This window comes from Mustela nigripes, chromosome 2 (assembly GCF_022355385.1).
Source record: "Mustela nigripes isolate SB6536 chromosome 2, MUSNIG.SB6536, whole genome shotgun sequence".
Taxonomy (NCBI): Eukaryota; Metazoa; Chordata; class Mammalia; order Carnivora; family Mustelidae; genus Mustela; species Mustela nigripes.
This window is the reverse complement of record NC_081558.1, coordinates 160,845,334-160,865,882: the sequence shown is the minus strand read 5'-3', so window position 1 is coordinate 160,865,882 and position 20,549 is coordinate 160,845,334. Positions and strand designations below refer to the sequence as shown.

General features: G+C 40.5%; 1 protein-coding gene across 17 annotated transcripts in view; it reads left to right on the top strand.

Annotated features, from left to right (window-relative positions):
• PHLDB2 (pleckstrin homology like domain family B member 2) overlaps positions 1–20,549 on the top strand; it is a 220,868-nt gene that overhangs the window by 179,570 nt on the left and 20,749 nt on the right. For 11 of the 17 annotated variants that reach the window (XM_059392001.1, XM_059391998.1, XM_059391997.1 and 8 more), the window contains 8 exons: positions 1,953–2,108; positions 3,052–3,162; positions 5,817–5,906; positions 9,194–9,337; positions 11,947–12,087; positions 13,273–13,372; positions 17,161–17,181; positions 19,131–19,166. In XM_059392001.1, the coding sequence (XP_059247984.1) occupies positions 1,953–2,108; positions 3,052–3,162; positions 5,817–5,906; positions 9,194–9,337; positions 11,947–12,087; positions 13,273–13,372; positions 17,161–17,181; positions 19,131–19,166 (799 nt within the window). The remainder of the gene's footprint in view (positions 1–1,952; positions 2,109–3,051; positions 3,163–5,816; positions 5,907–9,193; positions 9,338–11,946; positions 12,088–13,272; positions 13,373–17,160; positions 17,182–19,130; positions 19,167–20,549) is intronic. The other 6 variants (XM_059392000.1, XM_059391992.1, XM_059391993.1 and 3 more) reach the window with 5 other exon arrangements.

Here is a 20,549-nt window from a genome sequence, read left to right as displayed (position 1 = left end):
TTATTTATGGTTTAGTCAAAGCCCCAAAATTAAGACAGTGTTTTTTTTTAAATGTAGATTAAAGAATTGTTTACAACATGTGCCAGTCTCTGCACAGATAGGGATTCACTTCTGTCTTCAGACATTTCATAGGTTAGGAAATGCCTATCTGATGACCATCTGATTTTTATGATTTCTGGTCTTAAATGCCCTCAAGATTATTCCCAGAGTAGTAGTACTTAACCATTAGAGACCTTCTTTGTGCCTGATCAATGCTGTGCTTCCACCCTTCCGGTAAAAATCTTTGTAAACAATGTTCAGGGATTCATAGAAGCCCAGTGTAAGAATACCAACCACCAAATGTTTTCAATGACTTCTCCTTTCAACAAAATTATTGGAGCATGCATGTCTATGTGTACATCATATAGATCTATTCTCTATGTGTGCCAGATTTGGAGTCTTTTTTTTTTTTGTAGTCAGTAACTTTGGAATCTTGAATTTTATTTCTATACTAAAATCTCCTTTCATTTGACAATTTTGGAAAATGGGAGCTTTCTCAAGGGACCATGTCACACCCTTGGTGGACAGATGTTTAGTTATTTACCAAATTCTTTTTATACTTCAGGATCCATTTATAACCACCTAGTATATTTCAAGCAAGAAGTCCTACCTTCACAGAACAGTCTCAAACTGATGGTCCAACCAGTGCTTCTCTCCCTGCCCCATCCTTAGTCCCTTTCAATTCCATTCTCATGGTCACTGCTCCAGGATTTAACTCCAAAAGACTGGACTATCATGGTCCAGCCCTGGTCAGCTTAGTAATTTGAAAGATATTTTGGACTGTTTGCTTTTTTTTTTTTTTAATTTTCAGCATAACAGTATTCATTATTTTTGCACCACACCCAGTGCTCCATGCAATCCCTGCCCTCTCTAATACCCACCACCTGGTTCCCCTAACCTCCCTCCCCCCGCCCTGCTGCTTCAAACCCCTCAGATTGTTTTTCAGAGCCCATAGTCTCTCATGGTTCACCTCCCCTTCCAATTTCCCCCAACTCCCTTCTCCTCTCTAACTCCCCTTGTCCTTCATGCTATTTGTTATGCTCCACCAATAAGTGAAACCATATAACTGACTCTCTCTGCTTGACTTATTTCACTCAGCATAATCTCTTCCAGTCCCGTCCATGTTGCTACAAAAGTTGGGTATTCATCCTTTCTGATGGAGGCATAATACTCCATAGTGTATATGGACCACATCTTCCTTATCCATTCGTCCGTTGAAGGGCATCTTGGTTCTTCCCACAGTTTGGCGACCATGGCCATTGCTGCTATAAATATTGGGGTACAGATGGCCCTTCTTTTCACTACATCTGTATCTTTGGGGTAAATACCCAGTAGTGCAATTGCAGGGTCATAAGGAAGCTCTATTTTTAATTTTTTGAGGAATCTCCACACTGTTTTCCAAAGTGCCTGCACCAACTTGCATTCCCACCAACAGTGTAAGAGGGTTCCCCTTTCTCTGCATCCCCTCCAACATGTTGTTTCCTGTCTTGCTAATTTTGGCCATTCTAACTGGTGTAAGGTGGTATCTCAATGTGGTTTTAATTTGAATCTCCCTGATGGCTAGTGATGATGAACATTTTTTCATGTGTCTGATAGCCATTTGTATGTCTTCATTGGAGAAATGTCTGTTCATATCTTCTGCCCATTTTTTGATATGATTATCTGTTTTGTGTGTGTTGAGTTTGAGGAGTTCTTTATAGATCCCGGACATCAACCTTTTGTCTGTACTGTCATTTGCAAATATCTTCTCCCATTTCGTGGGTTGCCTCTTTGTTTTCTTGACTGTTTCCTTTGCTGTGCAGAAGCTTTTGATTTTGATGAATAGACTGCTTGCTTTTAATATTTGTTTTCTTTATGTTAAGATGGCTACAGCCATTCTGGTATGTCTTATTTTCATTCCCCTTTCTCCAAAGGATGCCGACCTGTTGGACGTGGAGAGCAAACACTTTGAAGACCTGGAATTCCAGCAGCTTGAGCGTGAGAGCCGTCTGGATGAGGAGAAGGAGAACTTGACCCAACAGCTCCTACGTGAAGTAGCTGAGTATCAGCGGAACATTGTGACTCGAAAGGTACTTTCGCCAGGTGTCATTCAGTGTGAGAAACCCACACATTCGCCCCTCACTCCCTGACAGGAATCATCATTAATGTAGCTCTCTGTCTACCTGTCTTTATATCCAAATATCCGGGTGTGTTTCCCCACATGTCACATCTGACAGATTATGGAGTCTGCCATCTACATACCAAATAGTGCTCCAAGCTGGGTACACCAACATGTGTTAGTTGCTGTCACTTAATGCTGTAGATGCCATTGATTTATAATACCTGATTTTTTTTTTTTCATTTATGGGAAAACCAAAGGAGAGAACTATCAGAAATTCGGATATTTGTTTTAAGGTACTTGCGTTTGCAATCACAGTAACTAGATTTAGAATAGTTCTGCCAACAAAGTCTATTTTGGCATTTTCGGTTTTCACTGCTCATAGTTCCCGAAGTTGGCTGATAGCTTATTACCATCAGAAATAGCCCTGCCAGACGCCACACACATCATTGGCTCTGCCCACCTCCTTCTCCTTGATGTCCCGCCTCAGAATTCAGCTCTTGTTCCAAAACTTAGAATCACATCCCAGCCGCTCTATACTAAACCAGTAGAACGGAGGGGAAGGGAGATGAAGAAGGTGACTTTTTAAGCTCTCAGCTTAAATAAGAACTTACATTGTTATTTTTCCCATGAGGCATCTCCCAAGTCTAAAACAAGATTTCCTGTTGACTTCTGCATTCTTCAAATAGATTTTAAACCACGTGGACTAGATTGGCCTTAGGTAAAGAACAGCCTTCGGCTTGGCAGGTCAAAGAGACTACTTCACAGTGTCTAGATAGGAATCACTGCCTCCCACCAGCAAAAATGTCCTCATTGCTGATCCAGCTGTAAACACTTTTCCCTTTTCCAGGATATACTGGCAGACCATTGAATGTCTAATGGGCGTCTGTATATGATCATCTTTTTTCCTCCAGGAAAAAATTTCTGCATTGAAAAAGCAAGCCAATCACATTGTCCAGCAGGCTCAGAGAGAACAAGATCATTTTGTGAAAGAAAAGAATAATTTAATAATGATGTTACAGAGAGTAAGTATTTCCTTTTTTAGCGCTGGTTGCAATAAAACTCAGGTTCCAGCTTGGGGGAAGCTCCTTCCTTCAAAACAAGTGCCTTTTGATAATGAATAGTGGATTATAATTTTTAAAAAGGCTTTTTAATGTACATTTTTATTTAATACTCCACATTAGTAAGCTGATGCTCTGTGAACAGTTAATTCAGAAAATAAGTAAGGATGTTTTCCTCATGATTTTTCCATGGTGTGAAAATTCAAACCATGAAAAATATGTACGTTTTCAGATTTTCTTCTTTTGGAAAAACAGATTTTTTTTTCAAACAGGTAGAACATGTTCTGCTTTTTTTGCTGCTGTCAAACAATTTGGCCCAGCTGCTGTGGTGTCAAACTCTAATTATTTGCCTATGAGTCCCCACCTGGCAATGGCCCCATTGGGTTTAGTTTGGCTTCATTGGCTAGGTAGCCCCAGCAATGGGGACAAGACCATCCTCACCAAGGGGACTGTGGGCCCATCTCCCAGGGCCTAATGTGACTGCACAGAAAGGGTTTCCTTTGCCCAATCTGATTTTCTGACATAGTCTAAGATCTAAGACACCAAAAGTTAATTAAAGTTGATGGGCTGGTCTCAGTGCTGAACCTTGTATGCAGGTCACTGCCTAGGATGTGATGCTTTGGGATCCTGAAAATATGAGATGTACCCAGAATGGGGTACAGGAGAAAGAATGAGGGACTAAAGGATGAGGCTAGACCATGTTTCCCCACTACCAGATATGTAGCTGGAATATTCTCAACTTAGCCATTTAACTATTTTCAGGTTGAGAAGGGAAAGAACATTGGTCCTTCACAGAAAGTATGAGTCCATCAAGGTGCACCTAGGTAGCCCACACAAATCCCTGCCAACCTCCCCTCCTGCTTCTTTGACACCAGAAAGCTCAGAATGGTTTTATGGTTTTTCATCCCTGTCTCCTGCTCTGGGGACGAGCTCTTCTTCCATTAATATCCACTCCACTCTTTGCACATGCTATTCAAAGGCACAGCTTAAATCAGATAGTGTAATAAGTAGGAGTTAAGTAGTTCTGAGGTTTTAGCAAAAAGGAGGTGGGGGAATCTCATAGTGATAGATTTTTTAGAATGGGTGATCACCATCATAAAAATAGAACTTCCTCGTTAAAACACATAAAATGTAATTCTGTTCTAAAAATTGTGCTAATTATGAAGATTTGTATTTTCCCAGATTGATCTGTAGATATGTCTCAGTCTCTGTAGATATGTCTCAAACTCAGCCGAGTTTGAAATGGACACATGGATGCTTCAGATCTGTAGCTGATCTGCATTTTTCAAGGAGTCTGTATTTGTAAATTTGCCTGCTCACTAAAGCTCACTTGCAGCCCCCCAATCATACTTGTCGTACAGTTCACTGATGGATGTGTGCAGAGCGGCAAAATTTTGAGTCCCGCAGCATACAAATTCCCTGCTGAGGCTGAACAAAGCAACACTCTACCTTCCTGTTTCAACTCTCACGGAGTAAATAAGAGTCCTTTTTGTGGATTATTTTGTGCTGTGTTTTCACATTGCTTGTACTTTTTTTGTTGATTAAACTATTTAAAATGCCTCCCCAGCATAGTGCTAACATACTGTCTAGTGTTCCTAAGGGCGGGAAAGTTGCAATGTGCCTCATGGGGAAAATGTGTGTCTTAAATAAGTTTCATTCAGGCATAAATTACAGTGCTTTTAGCTACAAGTTCGTGTTTAATCAACTGTATATCAAATACGGTATCTTTAAACAGAAACATACATAAAGCAAAGTTACGGATTGATCAGTTGATGAAATTTTTTTGAGGAAGCACACAGTAATCCATCTCTGTATTTCCTGTAGGAACAAGGGTTCAGTGTTTACTAATTCAGTGTTCACGGCAATGCTTCAGAGCATAAGAATTACAAGAAATGAGAATCAACTCTGTATGAAAATGCCAAGGGCATAGAGTAGCCAAAATAACTTTGAACAAGAACCAAGTTAGAAGATTTATACTATTTGATTTCAAAGTTGCCTCTAAAGCTATAGTATTTAAAATGATGTGGTGCTGACATATAGCTAGACACATAGATCAATGGAACCAAACAAAGTCCAGAAATAAACCCACAAATATACCATCTACTGATTTTTTTTTTTTTTTTTTTTTACACAAAGGGCTCTAAGATAATCTAGGAAAAAGAAAGTCTTTCCAACAAACTGTGCTGTATCAACTGGGTAAACATTCAAACAAATGAACAAATGAATCCTAATGCCTCTGTCCTTACACCACACATATAAATTAATTCAAGGCAGATTGTAGACTGAAGCAGAAAAATTAAAGTGATAAACTTTCTAGAAGGAAATTCAGGATTGCACATGCACTTCTCTGACCTTGGGGTGAGCAAAGTTTTCTTAAAAGAGGAAATGATAAAGGACTTATATGCAGACTATATTAAAAACTCCTCCAGTTCAATAACAATCAATAAACACTCAATAAATAAATTTAAAAAAAAAACAGTCCAAAGAATTGAATACAAACTCTTCACAAAAGAAGATGTATGAAGAGCCAGTAAGACACATGATAAAATACTCAACATCATTAGTCATCAGGGAAATCTAAGATTGGCCAAGCTTAATAGATTTTCGTGTTCCTTCAGGAAAAGGAAAATCTTTGTAATTTGGAAAAGAAATACTCCAGCCTCTCTGGGGGAAAAGGGTTTCCTGTCAACCCCAGTACTCTGAAAGAGGTAAGCTGTGATTTTCCGTGTCCCCCTCTATCACCTTAGAGATCAAGAGCTGTGCCTCCGTTTTAGATGATTAACTAAATAGGAAAACATTAACTTGAGTGACTTGGAAAGCATCAATGCTTAATGGTTTTCCTGCCTTTTATTTATGCTTTGAGGATTTCACAGATTATCTTTGTGTTTAGTGCAGGTGCACTGTGTGTGTTTGTGTGTGTGTGTGCAAACCACGCTTGACAGCGACATTTGGGTTAACTTGGGGCTTCAGACAAGTTAAGATCCAAACCAAGATTAGGTCTTAAATTCTCTTCTTCTCTGCAATGTCCTTCTTCAGTTCCTCCTCTTTCTTATGTTACTTCTCCTTCTCCTGAATCTGACAGCAAATGAAAATGTCTCTGCACATTTGGTAAGATAGCCTGGTGCCTTTCTTTTCTCTGTCTCTTTTCCCCCCAATGTTGTTTGTGCTCTCTCCCCCCCTAACTTAGAAAATCCTATTTGCATTAAGCTCCACACATTCTTGCTCCCAAACATCCATCTTTCTGAAATACTTTTTTTTTTGGAGATACGCTGCTACAATGGAAGAATATTTTAACTCTAATTTGGAAAGTCATAACCCTGACTGGGAAAGAAAATAGTTGTTTGTTTGTTTTTTTAGCATAGTTGACACACATGCGACATTAGTTGTAGGTGTACAACATCGTGATTCAGCAAGTTTGTATGTTACCTGCGCACACGAGTGTAGCTATCATCTGTCCCAACTAAAAGTAATTATCTTTTAACAACTTAATATCTTTTTATCTATTTAATATCTATTTATCTATTTAATATCTATTTAATATCTTAAATATCTTTTTAAACAATAGCAAAGTTAAGACTTCCTACATAGGAAGTATTTTGTGTGTGAGTATAGGTGTCTGAAGTAGAGCTCATCACAGAAGAAGTATGAATAATGTAGATCTTGGAAGCATTTTGTGAAAGAGCTTTATTAGATGATTCAGTTTCATAGTTTCTCTCTATTATTCAGAAGATGGAACTCACAGATTCTGTAGACACAGGTTCACAGTGGATGGAGTGGAGCGGAAGAAGGGAACATCGGTGAGGTGGGCAGGGACCAGGTCTTACGAGGTGTGTTAAAGAAATATGGTTTATCATATGTGGCTGGGCAGTCCTTGAGTGAGAGATTTTAAGCAGGGAGGTGATATTATTTGATATCCATTTGTTAAGCATCCCTCTGGGCCACTGGCCCAGTTTATGAGGAGTGAGAGGAAAAGCAGAGGAGCTGGGAGGGAGAACATTGCAGTAGTGAAGGCTGGAGATGCTCCTCTCTTGCCTTCATGCAATGGCAGAGAGATGGAGGGAAATAGTCAGATGCAGACATATTTTGGAGGCAGAGTTGACAGTTCTTGCTGATAGATTGGATGTAAGATTGAAGTAAGTCAAGGGAGGTATTAGGAATGAGGTCATTCTTCCAGTTTGAGTCATGAGCTGAACAGTAAGGACCTTTTCCTGAGGTAGTGAAGACTGGGGACAGCACAGGCTTAAGAGGGAAGATACATGGGTTGACGCTGGATCTATTGAGTTTGAAGGACTGTGGCATCTGAGTGAATTAGATAAACTCTAGCATCTTTTTACTTCTTGGTACAAGAAAATAATCTTCCCTTTTCTGCTAATGAGTTCTTTTTCTGTGCAGACTTCCTGATGCCAAAAGCCTGTTTGGTTTTTGACTATTTGTATGTCTCCAAGTCTTCTGTTTGTTGGGTAACTGTGTTCTCTTTCATGGACTAAGCCGACTTGGCTCACGAGATGTTTTTAATTTCTTCCTTTCTTCCTCTCTCTCTCTCTCACCATCTCATTCTTTCACCCCTCTCTCTTTTTTTAAGGAGTTATTAATTTATATCTAACTCTTTCAAACAAGTGCCACTTTTGACAAATGGCATACATGTTTGAAGCAATAAATCAGGTTATACGGTCTATGACATATAAAGAATCAAATCTTTGTTTTGAAACACCATGCTGTCAACTGAGCATTCATTACCAAAGACAAAAGGAAATTTAAGAATCCAGTTGTCAACTTCCTTTCTTCAATTTAATCTTCTGAAACTTTACATGGTATCTATTGCCATGAAGTTCAAGACTGTATTCAGCAGCATTTTGAAACCTACAATTTATAGTCAACTTTAGCTTTCCCCACTTTGCCATAATTATAAATCAGTAAAAACCTTGCTTTCCAGCCTGAAATTCTTGCTTCACCAGCATAATGATATCTTGCCTACCCTGGAGCCACTCTTTTAAAGGATTGATGGTCTAATAGAGGATCCCAAGTGCTAAACTTAACTCAATTTTACCTTTAAAAGAGAAATATTATTCTATACTCTTTCTTCTACTTTTCCCACTGTTTTGTTGATATGGTGAAAATTACGATTGGTCTGTACAAATACTTTCCATGAAAATTTATAAGTGCCTTTTCTTCAAATATAAATTTGGGAGTTTTGAATCTTGCAGGTTTTGATTCATGGGTGTTTTATTGAAGCTGAAGCCAAAACTGAATCATTGTCATGGGCAATTCTCTGTCCTGGGGTAGAGCTGGAGGGTTGGGGAAGCTGCCTTGAATTGAAAGAGCCTTGAGCTGCAACTCTCCTGCAGGTTCTCTGTGTGTGTGTGTGTGTGTGTGTGTGTGCGCGCGCGTGCGCACGTGTATACATTTATCTTGCTGGGGAAGGCTCAAGAGGAGAACTAAAAGCTAGATTGCATTACAAATAAATTAGTATTTATAAAATTTCTCTGTACAAAAGCCTGAAGACTTCAGCCCACTTTTACTCACACTCTAACTTGTAAAAACGGAAAAAAAGAGGAAAATCTAAAAATAAAGATTTGTGGAAAAGGTTCCTGAATTATGGAATGAGAGATTGCATTGTAAATTTTATATCTCAGATTTGTGCGTGTGTGTGGTTATTTTAAATGTTGTATAGTGACACCCTTATTCAATCAACAGAATGAATGCTGTTACCTCTAGAAAATCTAAAATTGAAGGTTTTAGGTTGTTTATATATAATTTAGTCATCTTGACTTCACCCCCCCCAAATTATGTGTAATGCTTGTAATATCACTTTTCAAGATTAAGCATCATAAATTCATTTTAATTGCTGATGATTCCCTTAATGCAACATTTGGTCGTTCCACAGATACTTGGCTGTGCCGCTCAAAGCTAACTCCATTGTACTGGGAGCATTAATACTCTTGCATGCCTCAGCTTTTGCTTTCTTCATGTTTAACTTCTGAATTCCTCCTTTTAGGGCTATATCAGTGTAAATGAAATTAATGAGCCATGTGTCAATTCCACGAATCTGTCCCCTTCCACTCAGTTCCCCGCTGACGCTGACGCTGTTGCCACTGGGCCTACCACAGCTGTGCTGGTGAGCCAGCCACAAAATAAAGAGGTGTGTTGGCATGACATTTCATTCGTTCACTGCTTTCCTCATGTCAGAGATTAACCCATGGTTACCTGAAAATGAAGGTGTGTGTGACCATATACATCTGGTTGACCAGAGGGCCAGAATGATGCTGAGTTTGAAAAACATACCCACCTGGGGCACTGTTTTGTGACTCTTCACACTGGAAATTATGAAATATATGGTGCAGAGTGGAGTACCAGGAGAATTAAGTTCAAAATAATAAAATCTAGATCGGAGCCCTCTGACCCAACCTTGTTTTCACAGAAACCGAAAAGCCTTTCTCAAATTGTTTGCTTGAATCATTTTTCCAGTTTGATTTTGTTTTCTCTTGTGTTAGTGGGATGGATTTTTTTTTTTTTAATGTTATGCCTTTTTAAAACATCTGGGGAGGGGCAAAGAAGAGTAAATTAAAGTATCTTCTAATTGTTCCAAGTTGTTCCCAGAGTAGAATTTTAACAAAAACCTAAATTGAAAGATCCTGCCCACCATTTGTGACTTCTTGATTAAAATACAAGAAAACAGAATAAGGAGATTATCGATTTCATTTCTTTGTCTTATTCTTTCATTTCATATGGACACATACATACTTTTTCTTTCTCCTATAAAGCAAAGATCACCTGTCTGTTCTGGATTTATGTTTCCTTCCACCCTCTCTCCTCATCCTGTCACTCAACCTCCATCAGCCCCTTGGCCCGAAGTCCTGGCTCCGTCTGTCGATCCTTTCCCATTAAATGACACACCTCCTCCTCTACCAGCTAAGAAACACAGAAGGCAGCGGCAGCAGCAGGAACAACAGGTAACTAGGCACTGGTGTGCAGAGTCTGAGACTTTGACCTTGACAGCAGTCACTGACGTGGAATCTTTCCTTCCACTTTTCCAAAGGTATTTTGTTAAAGCCCTTTGCTGGGCTTTCTTTTATTTGGTTGGCTTTTGCTCTTATGCTTTTTTTAAGGACCTTTAGTATTTTTTAGGGGTGTTAGGATTGTCCTAAACTTTGACCCCTTGACTGTCCTCTCTTGACTTTTGATATGTTGAAGCTAGATATGTTTTATATCCTTACACTTCAGTTCCCATTCAGCCAAAATAGTGTAACTTGTCTCAGGTAGTTTTCAAATGCTACTAATTATTTCCATTAAATCCATGCTATAAAAAGTTGCTGTGTCAGCATAAAATATTTTTCTTACACGTTACCGAAATCATAATGACATCATGCCCTCGCTATGGGTCATAATTCACTAAACATTTTACAACTAAATATCTCCTTTCTTCCTTCTAATGATCCTGTGAAATAAGAATCGATCTCCTTATTGACATTTAGGGAACTGAGGCTTACTTAGCAGAGGTAAATAGCTTGTCCAAGGTCACACCACAAGTAATGCATTTGGCTCATAGAAATTTTTATTGATCACCTATTTTTAAAAAGTTCATTATGAATGCCACCCTTCTTTTAGTACATCTAGTATATAATCATGCATAGGTATTCAAAAAGTCTCTTTTGAGGGTACCTTTCAACTATCATCAAATTTCTATATGAATTTGGCCCCAGAAGATGCTAAGGAGTCATAGTCCTAGACAATTAGATGAGCCCTGCTTTGCTGGGCCCAGCCATTACATTTCTCAAAATTATCTTTATTGCCTTTTACCTGTTGTTAAAGGACTATATCTCCTCGCTACTTTTAGGTTAATAAATAGTAACTAGTGTAAGTAGATAATATAAAGTTAAAATGCAGGTGTATTTCATGATTGTCGTGTTTAAAGGTTGATCATAAATTTGGTAACTCAGATTTGCATTAATTCTTATATATTTCAACAGCCTGAGCTTAGTATAAAAATGATCAAACCCCAAGAACCTTTACTTAGGAAATAACTTTACTACTCAAGACATTTTGGGGGGAGGCCCAGAAAAATTTGGATAAATTTCAAGTTGGCAAAAATTTTGCCTTAGGAATCTGGAAAAAAAAAAAAAAAGAAAGAAATGGTCAACGGAAGGGTTTTTAAATATGAGGGATTAGTGTAGGGGTTTCTTGACTTAGCTTTTTTTTTTAATGAAAGAATAACCTAGAAGAATGCCTTATATGGAAGCATTATATGGATTTGAAGTGTTTTATGTAATTAAAATATTATTCCGACTTTAAAACAACTTCCCTGTTCACTCGCTCTTTCTCTCCATCTTCTCCCTTCCTTGTTCTCCTCACACTGGGATCTGTGCCATCACACAGAACTGTCCAGAAAGACAAGGGGAGAAACTGCTTACTTGCTTTGTCCACTGGCTGTTCCGCCATCCACATGGCGACCATCATAATAATTTGTAAGTTGTCCTGAGGCCCCAAGGCTGCAGGAACTAACTATGAAAGTGAAAGGTGGATTTTTTTTTTTTTTAAGTTTCTTGGTTCAGTAATAAATTCTTCCAGTGTCTATGTATCTTACCAAATGCTAGCCCTAGTCTGTTAGTGAACACAAGTATAAGTTTATTTTTTAAAAAATTCTGTGTTAAAATTCCAAAACTCCTTTGTAAATGCATACTTCTGAATTTCTTCAGTGACCTCTTTCAATTAGTCAAGTTTTGCTATTCTGCTTTACATTTGCATTTAAAGCATTTTAGAAGTCTGGAAGAAAGGAAAAAACAGCATAAAGAAGGCCTCTATCTGAGTGACACTTTGCCTCGAAAGAAAACCACACCTTCCATATCCCCACATTTCAGCAGTGCTACTATGGGGAGAAGCACCGCCCCAAAGGTAGGATGTGGGGTGAACCATGGGCTTTGCATTCAGTGAGTCTTCTTGTCCTCATGTTGGCCAACATTGCAAAGGCTCTTAAATAAAATGCCAAATAATAAACCATTAAGTTTGCTTGTTGGGCAGACAGAGAACTATATTGCATTTTCTATCCTACTCAGAGGACGTACTGAATTGTACGTCCGGGACCAAAGAACCTGGGCCTGGGTATTTTCTACCATCACACAAGTGGTGGAGAGCATGCATTTACATGACAGATTCCCCATGACTGCCTCCCAGATCCGGAAATTGGAGGATATTAACTCTGGATTCCAGGAATAATAGCCACAAATATTTACTGAGAGCATTTCTGTGAGCCTGACCCTGCACTAAGCCCTTTATATGGATTGTTTCATTTTAAAATCTGGCAGCACTCTTCAGCCAAGGTACTCTGTATTATCCGCATTGTAGGTACGGACAAACAGGTGTGAAGAGACTAAGCGACTAGCCCAAGCGCTCTCAGCTGGTTAGCAGTGAAGCGGGACAATGAACCCCCGTGGTGTGACACTGGAGTCCTCACTCCTGTTTTGCTGATGTGTCCAGGGGGGTCACTGCAGAAAGAGGGGGAAGGGCAGATGAGAAAGAGGTTCTGAGTGAGCCAGGCTTTGGGGCCTTTCCCTTGCCTTCGATCAGAGTAACTTTGTTTGGATCTATTTTATAAACTGGGGTCCCTAGTATATAGCACACTAAGATTTTCTATTTCGAAAGAGTACAATATTGAGTAGGTTTCTCCAGTGTTGAGGGGGAGCAGGACATTGGTACACTTGTAGCAAGTAGACCTCTTCTCTTCCTTGTGCATGATGTGCCTGCATTCCTGTCCCTGCACCTGCCCCCGGCTCCTTGTGCATGAAGAACTGAGTTGTCCTTTAAGGTGGTTTTGGACAGCGTTGCCCCACCTGTCTTCATTTTTGGAATTGCTTCCCCTGCAGAGATTGCTGTAACGTTGAGCCCACCGTGGGGCTCCTTAGAAGGGTCCGTGACCGGCCTTCGCCACTTAGTGTGAATTACAGGGACGCCTTCGCTCCTCCTTCCTACCGTCCCTGCCTACTGGGCTTACCCTGGAGTTTTGTAGGCAGGGATGTGGCCCTGTCCTGAAGGACCCTGTGGCGGCAGTTTGCCTGAAGTGTCTCCTCCCGGTTCTCACAGGCTCACCTGCCCCTGGGACAGAGCAACAGCTGTGGCAGCGTCCTCCCTCCCTCGCTGGCAACCATGACCAAAGACTCAGACTCTCGGAGGACGCTCAGAGGTACGTACCTATTCAATCACACATCGTGTCTGTGGGTAAGAACAGGGGTGGGGATCATTAGAGAGGGAACAACCAAAATCCTCGGTTTTATCCTTAACGAGTCTTCCTTGGGGAAGGATCTCTGTCGCCTTATTGTTGTACTAAGGTAACTTTTCCTGTTATACATATGGCAGGCACCTTTTAAACATACCCACCGCACTTCCTCAATTCAATTGAATTCCCAAACCAGGAAGGCTCCTCGAGAATGACTAACCTTCCCATTCTGTAGGAAGAAAAGAGAGGTGGTGGAGATCCAGAGAGATCGCCAGTGGCCTTAACGAAGCCATGTATCTGGTCTGCGGGCTGGGCCACTATTCTGTTGCGACATATGCTAAAGAGTCATTGAGAGGACACACTAGTGGCCCAGGACCACATTCCCATTGGGCTTTTCATGGGGTCTGAGCCTTTCTTCTATGTGGTTGTCACGTTTCGTGTAGACTTAGATCCTGGGCATCTTTTATTTCTTAGAAATAATACACTGCATTTGTCATGGAGTTGTCGAATAGTCTTTGTGGCGCTCGGAGAAGTTACTATAATGCATTTCCAGAGGTGAGCTTCTCATCGAGAGGATTAGAGTTGTGCCAACACAGTCATTTAGGTCAACAGTTTATATGGGCCCCAACTTTTGACCAGACGTGGTGCTAGAGACCAAGAATGCAAATAAATGACACAGTCCTCACCCCCTGAACATGCTTGTACTCTAGTGAGGAAGAAAGGTACATAATAGATGATTTAAGGAGTTCTGAGTGGTTCAGTCAGTTAAGTATCTTCAGCTCAGGTCATGGTCCCAGAGTCCTGGGATCGAGCCCCACGTCAGGCTCCGTGCTTGGCGGGGAGTCTGCGTCCCCCTCTCCATCTCCCCCTCTCATACTCTCTCTCTCTCTTGCTTTATCTCAAATAAATAAATAAAATCTTAAAAAAAAAAAAAAAGATGATTTAAATGAAATGTGGTACATGCCGTAATGGGGGAATGCCCAGGATATAAAGGGGGCTGCCGATGGATTGGTGGCCATTTGGGCTCTAAATGCATTCACACATTAGTAGAATTGAAACCCTTCCCTCCAACCAGGCTGGAATTCAGTTCTGACTGCTCAGCCCTTCTGCCAGTGGTACCAGGGGATAAACACAGGTTTCTCGCCAAAAGAAAAAAAAAAGAAATATATATATATATACATATATGTTATGTATATATAATATATGGATTTGTATATATAAAATGTTTATATGTATGTTTTATATATATATATATATATATATATATATATATATGCATATATATATATAGCTCTCTCTCACTTGAATGAGGTTTTTGAATCATCACCAGATGTGGTTTAAGAGTTCATAGAGCTGTAGTGTTCGTAAGAGAGGTTTATAATGCATGAATGGTTTACAGTGTTAACATGTGAATCAAATACAGTTGATTGAACTTCACTTTTATTTTCTTTGCTATAATTTCTTAAGCTAAAATATCTCTTATGATTTTTAAAGTTAAGATATCTCTTATGATTTATAAATAATAAACATAAGTGAGTCTTGATATTTTGGCTCTCGTTTATCATTGTTCACTTGTGAGTCAAGTCCATTTTCTGTTAAAGCATTTTTCTGTGATATTTATAGACTTTTTCAATGGGTTTTTTTCCATTGGCTGAAGACATCAGAGCTTGGATTGGCCACAAGACCACATTTTATGTCAAAAGTTATTTCTTAAGGAGTAATAAAAACCACACCTTTATACTAACCAGAGAGATTTGCGAATTCAAGAGCTATTAAGATTATCATGTAAGAAGATTCTTAATGAGAATTTTGGTGAAACCAAAGGATCTTTATTTTTCTAATCTCCTTTTGCCCAACAAAGAATGGGAATCCCCATACTGGTTTATAGAGGAAATGTGAGCCAATTCCATTAAGGCCCCATTAAGGATGAACTCCGCAAAATCCATTGACTCAGCTATCTTTCTGCTCTGGTCCTTCACCGATGTGCTTTCCTTTTGTGTATCTGGGAAGACTGCGGCTGCATTCTTTCCTGCTACAGCTCTCCAGCGGGGTTCTTCTTCAAGAATTTCATGTGGTGCTGATGGGGCAACTTCTGAGGAAATCGAGAACCATCCTGTGTGTGTTGGTCCCAGCAGAGGTGATGTGTCTTGTGAAGCCAGAGGAAGAGGGGCAGGGAGTGCAGTTCTCAGAGCCACAACAGACCAGAAAATTGGCAGAATTTTCTCCTAAGCCCCTAAAGGTGGCCCATCCCCAGGAGGGATGAATCATTATTGCATTTAGAATTGTTTCACTAACACAGTTTTGGCTTCACTAAAATGGCAAAGGCAAGTAAAAGTCCATGGTTTTGAAAAAACTGGACCCAACGTGTTTTCATTAACTCAGATGTAATAGATCTTACCTTTTTGGGGGGAGTTACACAATTAACATAAGTGAACTATTTTTTTTTTTTTTTTTTTTTTTGCTGCTTGTTCATAATGGATACATCAAGAACAATGGTGTAAGTAACAGCCCTCCTTCCGTCAGCTCTGTTTTCCTAGAAAAAAGATCTCTGAGAGCAGAGTTTAAAGCAGAGAGCCCAGGAGCTCAGCTCTTAAAGTTGTAATGCTTATTGGCTTTTGTACCACTTGTGAAATGTTCCTTTGTAAGCTCTCAAATGAATGAAATCTTTGTCCTTTTGTTTTCTGTTAAACGCAGGAAAGTCCAAGAAAGGTATGACAAACCTCCTCGCTTGGTGTTTTTTTGTTTTCAGCAACTAGTGAAAGGTCATTGTTAAGTCATCTTTAAGAAATGATCGGATTTGAAACTGTAAAATAGTGCATTTTTAGCCAAAGGATCATACATTTTATACAATAGAGAAAAATTGCTGCACGTTTGCTAGAAACCCAATCCTGAGGGCAGCTGCTGTTCACTCAGAGGGGCAGCTGTAGGAGCCCCTTTGTTTTTATTACAAGGTCAGACCCTGCAGGAAACCGGGGTGGGTGGGGGGGGGGGAATTGTTTTGCAAGACTCAGAATCTAGATAAAGATCAGAGTGGGCATTGTCAAGTATGTAGGCTAAGTGTAAAACAGGAGGCTTCTCCTTTCTAAAGAGCAGGTATAAATAAGCCCGCTACAAGGGAGGAGGGAAGGATTTAGGACGCTCCTACTTATTTATTCCATTTATGCCCATTGTAGAACACCGACCTGGAGGAGTGAAGACCAGTTTGCGTGACTGGCTTGCATAAATGAGATGCTTATGACTGGGACAGGGTGGCAGAGATGCAGGGTGTCAGAGGACGCCCTGGTTATAGAAAATTTGAGGGACTGTGCTTTGAATAACTGAATGGCATTTGATAAATCCTAGCTCTTAAAAACTATGTGCTGCTGTCTGCCGAGGAAAAAGAACTGTTTTATCACTATGATCTCATTTTTATTCTCCCTGTTTTCTGGTTGGCGAATATGTGTGAAAGATGTTTCATTCCAAACGTTATTGACTAACCGTATGCATGTATCTGAAACTTATTATTATTTTTTAACTTCCCAGGTTCCTCTGTAAACTCAGATGGAATCTGGAAGTGTGAACATCCATCTTGCCTTGTTAATCTGGTGTTGTGACTAACACTGCCGAGGATGGCATGTTGAACGTGTCTGTTTTCCTGGTCCCCTGTCATCCTTTTTGATCTTGTCTCTTTCTCCCTTTCTCCGTCTTCCCCCTTCTTCGTCCGTGACTCCTGACTCATCCTGTACCTTCATCTCCTGGCTGTGGACTATGGTTAGGAAGAATGAATTTCTCAGCAGGTGAGCTACACTAGGCTAATTTGTCAGAAAGACAGATTAATTTTATCCTCTTAAACCCAGATTATAACCTTAAATCATCTCATTTTCTCTATTAAGCCCAAATAACTATTTAAAGTATACGACACGGGTGCCTGGGTGGTTCAGTCAGTTAAGTGTCCAACTCTTGACGTCGACTCAGGTCATGATCCCAGGGCTGCGGGATCAAGCTCTGTGTTGGGCTTGCATGGGGCTTGGAATCTGCTTAGATTCTCTCCCTCTCCCTCTGCTCCACTCCCCTTTAAAAAAAAAAAAAAAAAAAAGGAAGGAAACAACACACATTTGGAAGATATTGGCAACACTGTATATCCCACAGTGGCAGAATAGTTAAGTCACAAAGGAGTTTTCAGAATTCATAGATAGGCGAGAATAGGAATGAGAAATGGGCCTTGCACGTCCTCTCTCCTGGCTCTCTTGGACAGTGACGAGACTTGAGTTGGTTTGGGTTCCTTGCATGGGCTCTGCTGAGAGCCGAGCCTCAGACACGGTCAGCTCTCCCATTATAAACCTTATAACTTCCCTCCAGTGGCTATTTCTGCCTGGGTAGACAGGATGTAGAGCCTTTACAAGGCCTTCTTTGCTTTCTAGTTGCTGTCCCACTGCTGAATGTTATTCTTGCTACATAATTTAAAAACAAAAACGAAAACAACCAAGTAGTCTCAGGGTTTGGGAAAGTCTCATTTTTCCAGTGCACTTAACTTCGCCCCCCACCCCCACCCCAGATAGTAGATATTCCACTTCCTTATTTAGCCACCGCCGAAACCGGAATTTATGGATGAGAAAATGGATTGACCCAGCAGCTCTTTAGTTCATGACCTCCCCATACTAAATAAATGGGGATCATGTGGTGACCAGGACACCTGGGTCCCTCTCCCCGGGATAGCTTGCCCCTGTTCTGGGTTTACCTAGCTGCACGAGCACTTCTTGGACCTCCCACCAGGGGTCCTCATTTGGTCCTGTTGCTCTCCTGGGATGTTTCCTCCATTAAAAGTCTCTGTACCTTCGGACAAGCAGGCCAGAGCCTGGGTCCCAAAGCCAGCTCTTTGGAATCATACAGGTGCAATTCCAGAATCACAGGGAAGAGGTCCAGGCCTTTATTTGTGATTGCAGAAGTAACTGAATTTTTTGAAGTTCAGGAGGGAGGAGGCTAAGTAAGCCAGGTGGTCGCTGAATTCACTGTGATTATTAGTAGAGGGTTGCCAGGTGGGAGAAATGAGCCTGTCCCTGAGGTAGAACATTTCCACTCACCCTGGAAACAAAATTCCTGTGCCAGGAAATACATGCTCATCATTAGCACATTACTTCATTTAAATCTAAGGCACTCGCTCATCCTACCACCAGAAGGGTGGAAGGTTCTCTCAAGCATAGAGCCCAACTCCAATGAATAATGGGGCAACCTGGAGGATTTGTGTTCACAACCCTTAGTGTGCTGCACATAGCCACACGGCTGGCCCTTGTGCCCACATCTGACATCTTTGAGTCATTTTAGTGTGCTCTTTCTTCACCTGAGGGTCATAAGTTCATTTTCTTATTTGCAATACTTTTGGAGGAAAAAAAAAAAAGTGGGTGATCCGAGGATCGGGACCCACCATCTTCTCTGCTCCTCCAAGAGGGTGTTTGTGGCATCATAGGGATTCGCCTTTCCTCATGTCAGTGCCAAGGAGATAATTCTCGTATGTTTTCAATTCCGTGACTGTCTTTTAGGGAATTGGTTTTCATACAACTGCTAGAAAGTGGCTTCCATGATGTCAGTGCCAGCGTCCACGTTTTCTTTGCCAGTAAGGCTTTTTTGAAAGCATTAGGAAAGATAACAGGCGTGACTTTTTCAAATAATTTCTGGTATTGTTTTTTGTTTGTTTGTTTGTTTGTTTTTGTCCCTCTCCTTTTCATAATAACTGGAAACAATTTAAAAGGAGCGATTAATAATTCCAAAAATTCAAGTATCAAAGGTAAATATCTGAGTAATGATTTTTTTTTTTTAAAGGCACAGGCTCCACGCTTATGAATGCACCGGCTTCACTTACTGCTCCCCACGTTAATCACTATGACTGATGGCCTTCTATCCGTAGTGTCGTGCTGTGCTGTCTTGTGTTGCATCTTCCCTTTGCTGAGTGATATGTGGCTCTTGTGTGTGTATTTGTAATATCTAATTACAACTTATATTAAGGAAGGTTATTTCCCCAGAAACGCCCTCAGCTGAACTAACATATTTGCACTTTGATATTTAAAATGACTGCAGGCAAACTCCCTGTGGAACTAAAATCATTTTACAGAAATGTATCCGATGCTTTGTTAAATCCTCACGGATGTGGCTTCTGTTTTTTGGACATTTTTCATTACCAATTAAAAGCCTCAGCAAGGGTAGGTATAGCGCAAGGAAAGAGGCAAAATTCAAATGGTCCAATCATTAACTCTTATTGGATCTGGTAGTAAATTTGATGAGGGAGAAAGGGGTGGGAACCTACTGTTGGCTAGAGAAACATGTTTTTAATGCGTTGAGGAATTGGTTTATCACTTCAATGTCTGCATCCTGCCTGTATGGTACACAGAGAAAGGAAGAATAATTTAACTTTCATTGCCCCAAATCAGCCACTAGCAAGCAAGCCAGAGCAACAACACGAAGTAAAGCCAGTGATCTAACAGGCCAGTTGAGCAAGTACCAAGGTAAGGAGAAAGCCTGGGACTGAGAGCACTTTGGCTGCTCTTGATGTGAGTTCTACATTGTCCTATGGTTGGCCAGCACTAGCTGGCTGAGGGCTGACGGCAAAGGCAGAAAAACAAGAGAGCTCTGTATATGGTAATTAGGAGGGGTGTGCCAATTGGGAGAATTGTTTTAAATCATTGGCTGTGGATGTTTTAAATAATGAGCAGGCAAGGAAAATTGAAAAAAAGAGTAAGAAAAATGTGCAGTTTGGATTTTTACCAGATTAAAAGTGTTAGTGGTAATATGAGTGAGATACAAGTTTCTTAAATCCTGTACCTCGATGGTCCGCCTGCTGTTTTATGACCAGATGGAGTGGGAGTGTTCCATAAATTTGAATACCATTGAGGAATTGACTGTCCTAAGACTACACTATTGCTTGTCACCAGGAGTCATCTGGCTTCCCTTGAACCCAGCTACTTTTAGAAGATACAGGGCCTTTCATTGTGTTTCTGTTCTGGTTTGGTTTGCCTGTTTGTGTGTGTATGTGTGTGTGTGTGTGTGTGTGTGTGTGTGTGGTTATATTCTCAGTCGCGCTGAGATGTGGGAATGGCAAAGGAGAATGTGAGATGATCCACTGACGGAAAAGATCACGCCCAAGACCACCTCGCTTGCACTGAGCATGATGCTG